Source organism: Rhinopithecus bieti, unplaced genomic scaffold, assembly GCF_001698545.2.
Source record: "Rhinopithecus bieti isolate Rb0 unplaced genomic scaffold, ASM169854v2 scaffold_414, whole genome shotgun sequence".
Lineage (NCBI taxonomy): Eukaryota > Metazoa > Chordata > Mammalia > Primates > Cercopithecidae > Rhinopithecus > Rhinopithecus bieti.
In genome coordinates this window covers 133851-135309 of record NW_016802965.1, presented here as the reverse complement: position 1 = coordinate 135309, position 1459 = coordinate 133851, and the positions used below count along the sequence as shown (strand labels likewise).

The window sequence follows — 1459 nt, the reverse complement described above, 5'->3', positions numbered from 1 at the left end:
CAGGTCGTCCTCCTCAAGTCCAAGGAGGGACATGGGAGCTCCTGAGGGCAGGGTGGGGTTCCTCGTAGGCCAGCTGTCGTCCTAGGGTCCCCGGGGCCACCTCAGTTGCGGGCTGCTTGTGAGGAAGGAGGAAATGGGAGCAAAGAACAGGAGGGGTCTTCCCGAGGCTAGGGGTTGATCATTGTCGGTTCTAGAGCCTGCGGGGAAAAGAGGGCAGGAGAACAGGATAGTTTGTGCTCTTTTTTTTCCATTTTAACTTTTCCTCTAACGGGCGTCCGGGCAAGAACAGGGTTCAGTAGTTTGGGAAGGGAGCTGGGGGAGGCAGTGGCGGCTGGAGTAGGTAGGCGAGTAAAAGGAGGAGGAAGGGCTGGGGAGAAGAGCGAGGCTCTAGCGGCTGCCTGTTGAGGGAGGAAGAGGTGGGGGGTGTGGAGGAGGGGGAGGAGAGAGAGATGACATGGGGAGAGGAGGAGGGGGTTGGACGTGGGAGGAGGAGGAGAGGGCTCGAGGGACCGTCTGTCGCGGGACGGGCTGGCCAGCTGGGGCGCGGAGCCTGGAGGAGGAGGCAGCGGCAGCGGCGGCAGCAGCCCTCGGAGCAGCAGCAGTTGCAGCAGCAGAAACAAGTACCAGCCACACAGCGGCTCCTCTGGCCCGAGCAGCCACAGTCCCCCGGCCGCGATGGCGCTGCAAAGCCAGGCGAGCGAGGAAGCAAAGGGGCCCTGGCAGGAGGCAGACCAGGAACAGCAGGAGCCGGTGGGTAGCCCAGAACCGGAGCCTGAGCCCGAGCCTGAGCCCGAGCCCGTGCCGGTGCCCCCGCCCGAGCCCCAGCCGGAGCCCCAGCCCCTACCGGACCCCGCACCCCTGCCGGAGCTGGAGTTTGAGTCCGAGCGGGTGCACGAACCCGAGCCCACGCCTACGGTGGAGACCCGCGGCACCGCGCGCGGCTTCCAGCCTCCCGAAGGTGGCTTCGGCTGGGTAGTGGTGTTCGCTGCCACCTGGTGCAACGGCTCCATCTTCGGCATCCATAACTCTGTCGGGATCCTCTACTCCATGCTGCTAGAGGAGGAAAAGGAAAAAAATCGCCAAGTGGAGTTCCAAGCAGGTGAGTAGCCCCGCACACCCCACTTGGCATTTTGGGCAAAGCTGGCCGCTCCCGCTGCCACCGACCCCACACCTCCCGGTCCAAGGCGCCCCTCCAACGCACTTCTCCGACTCCTCCCCTTACCCCTTGCCCCTTGCCCCTTTCCCCTTTCCCATGACTCTGCTAGGGTGCGGGTTGCGGGGCTCTGGGCAGCCTCGACTGGGGAGACTAGGTGCAAGGCTTCCCGGGGGTACGAACTGGGACATTCATTGATCATTGGCAAGCAATGGACTTTTTTGACCCTGGGACAAATCCAGATGCACCTTTCGGGTTTGTTTAAGGTACCTTTGCCCGTGTGTGCTGGGGGAAAATATTTGCAGG

General features: G+C 63.3%; 1 protein-coding gene across 1 annotated transcript in view; it reads left to right on the top strand.

Annotated features, from left to right (window-relative positions):
- The first annotated feature begins 477 nt into the window (after positions 1-477).
- SLC16A2 (solute carrier family 16 member 2) overlaps positions 478-1459 on the top strand; it is a 110888-nt gene continuing 109906 nt past the window's right edge. Inside the window, exon 1 of the mRNA XM_017867124.1 lies at positions 478-1099. Coding sequence (XP_017722613.1) covers positions 676-1099 — 424 coding nt within the window. The 5' untranslated portion in view covers positions 478-675. The remainder of the gene's footprint in view (positions 1100-1459) is intronic.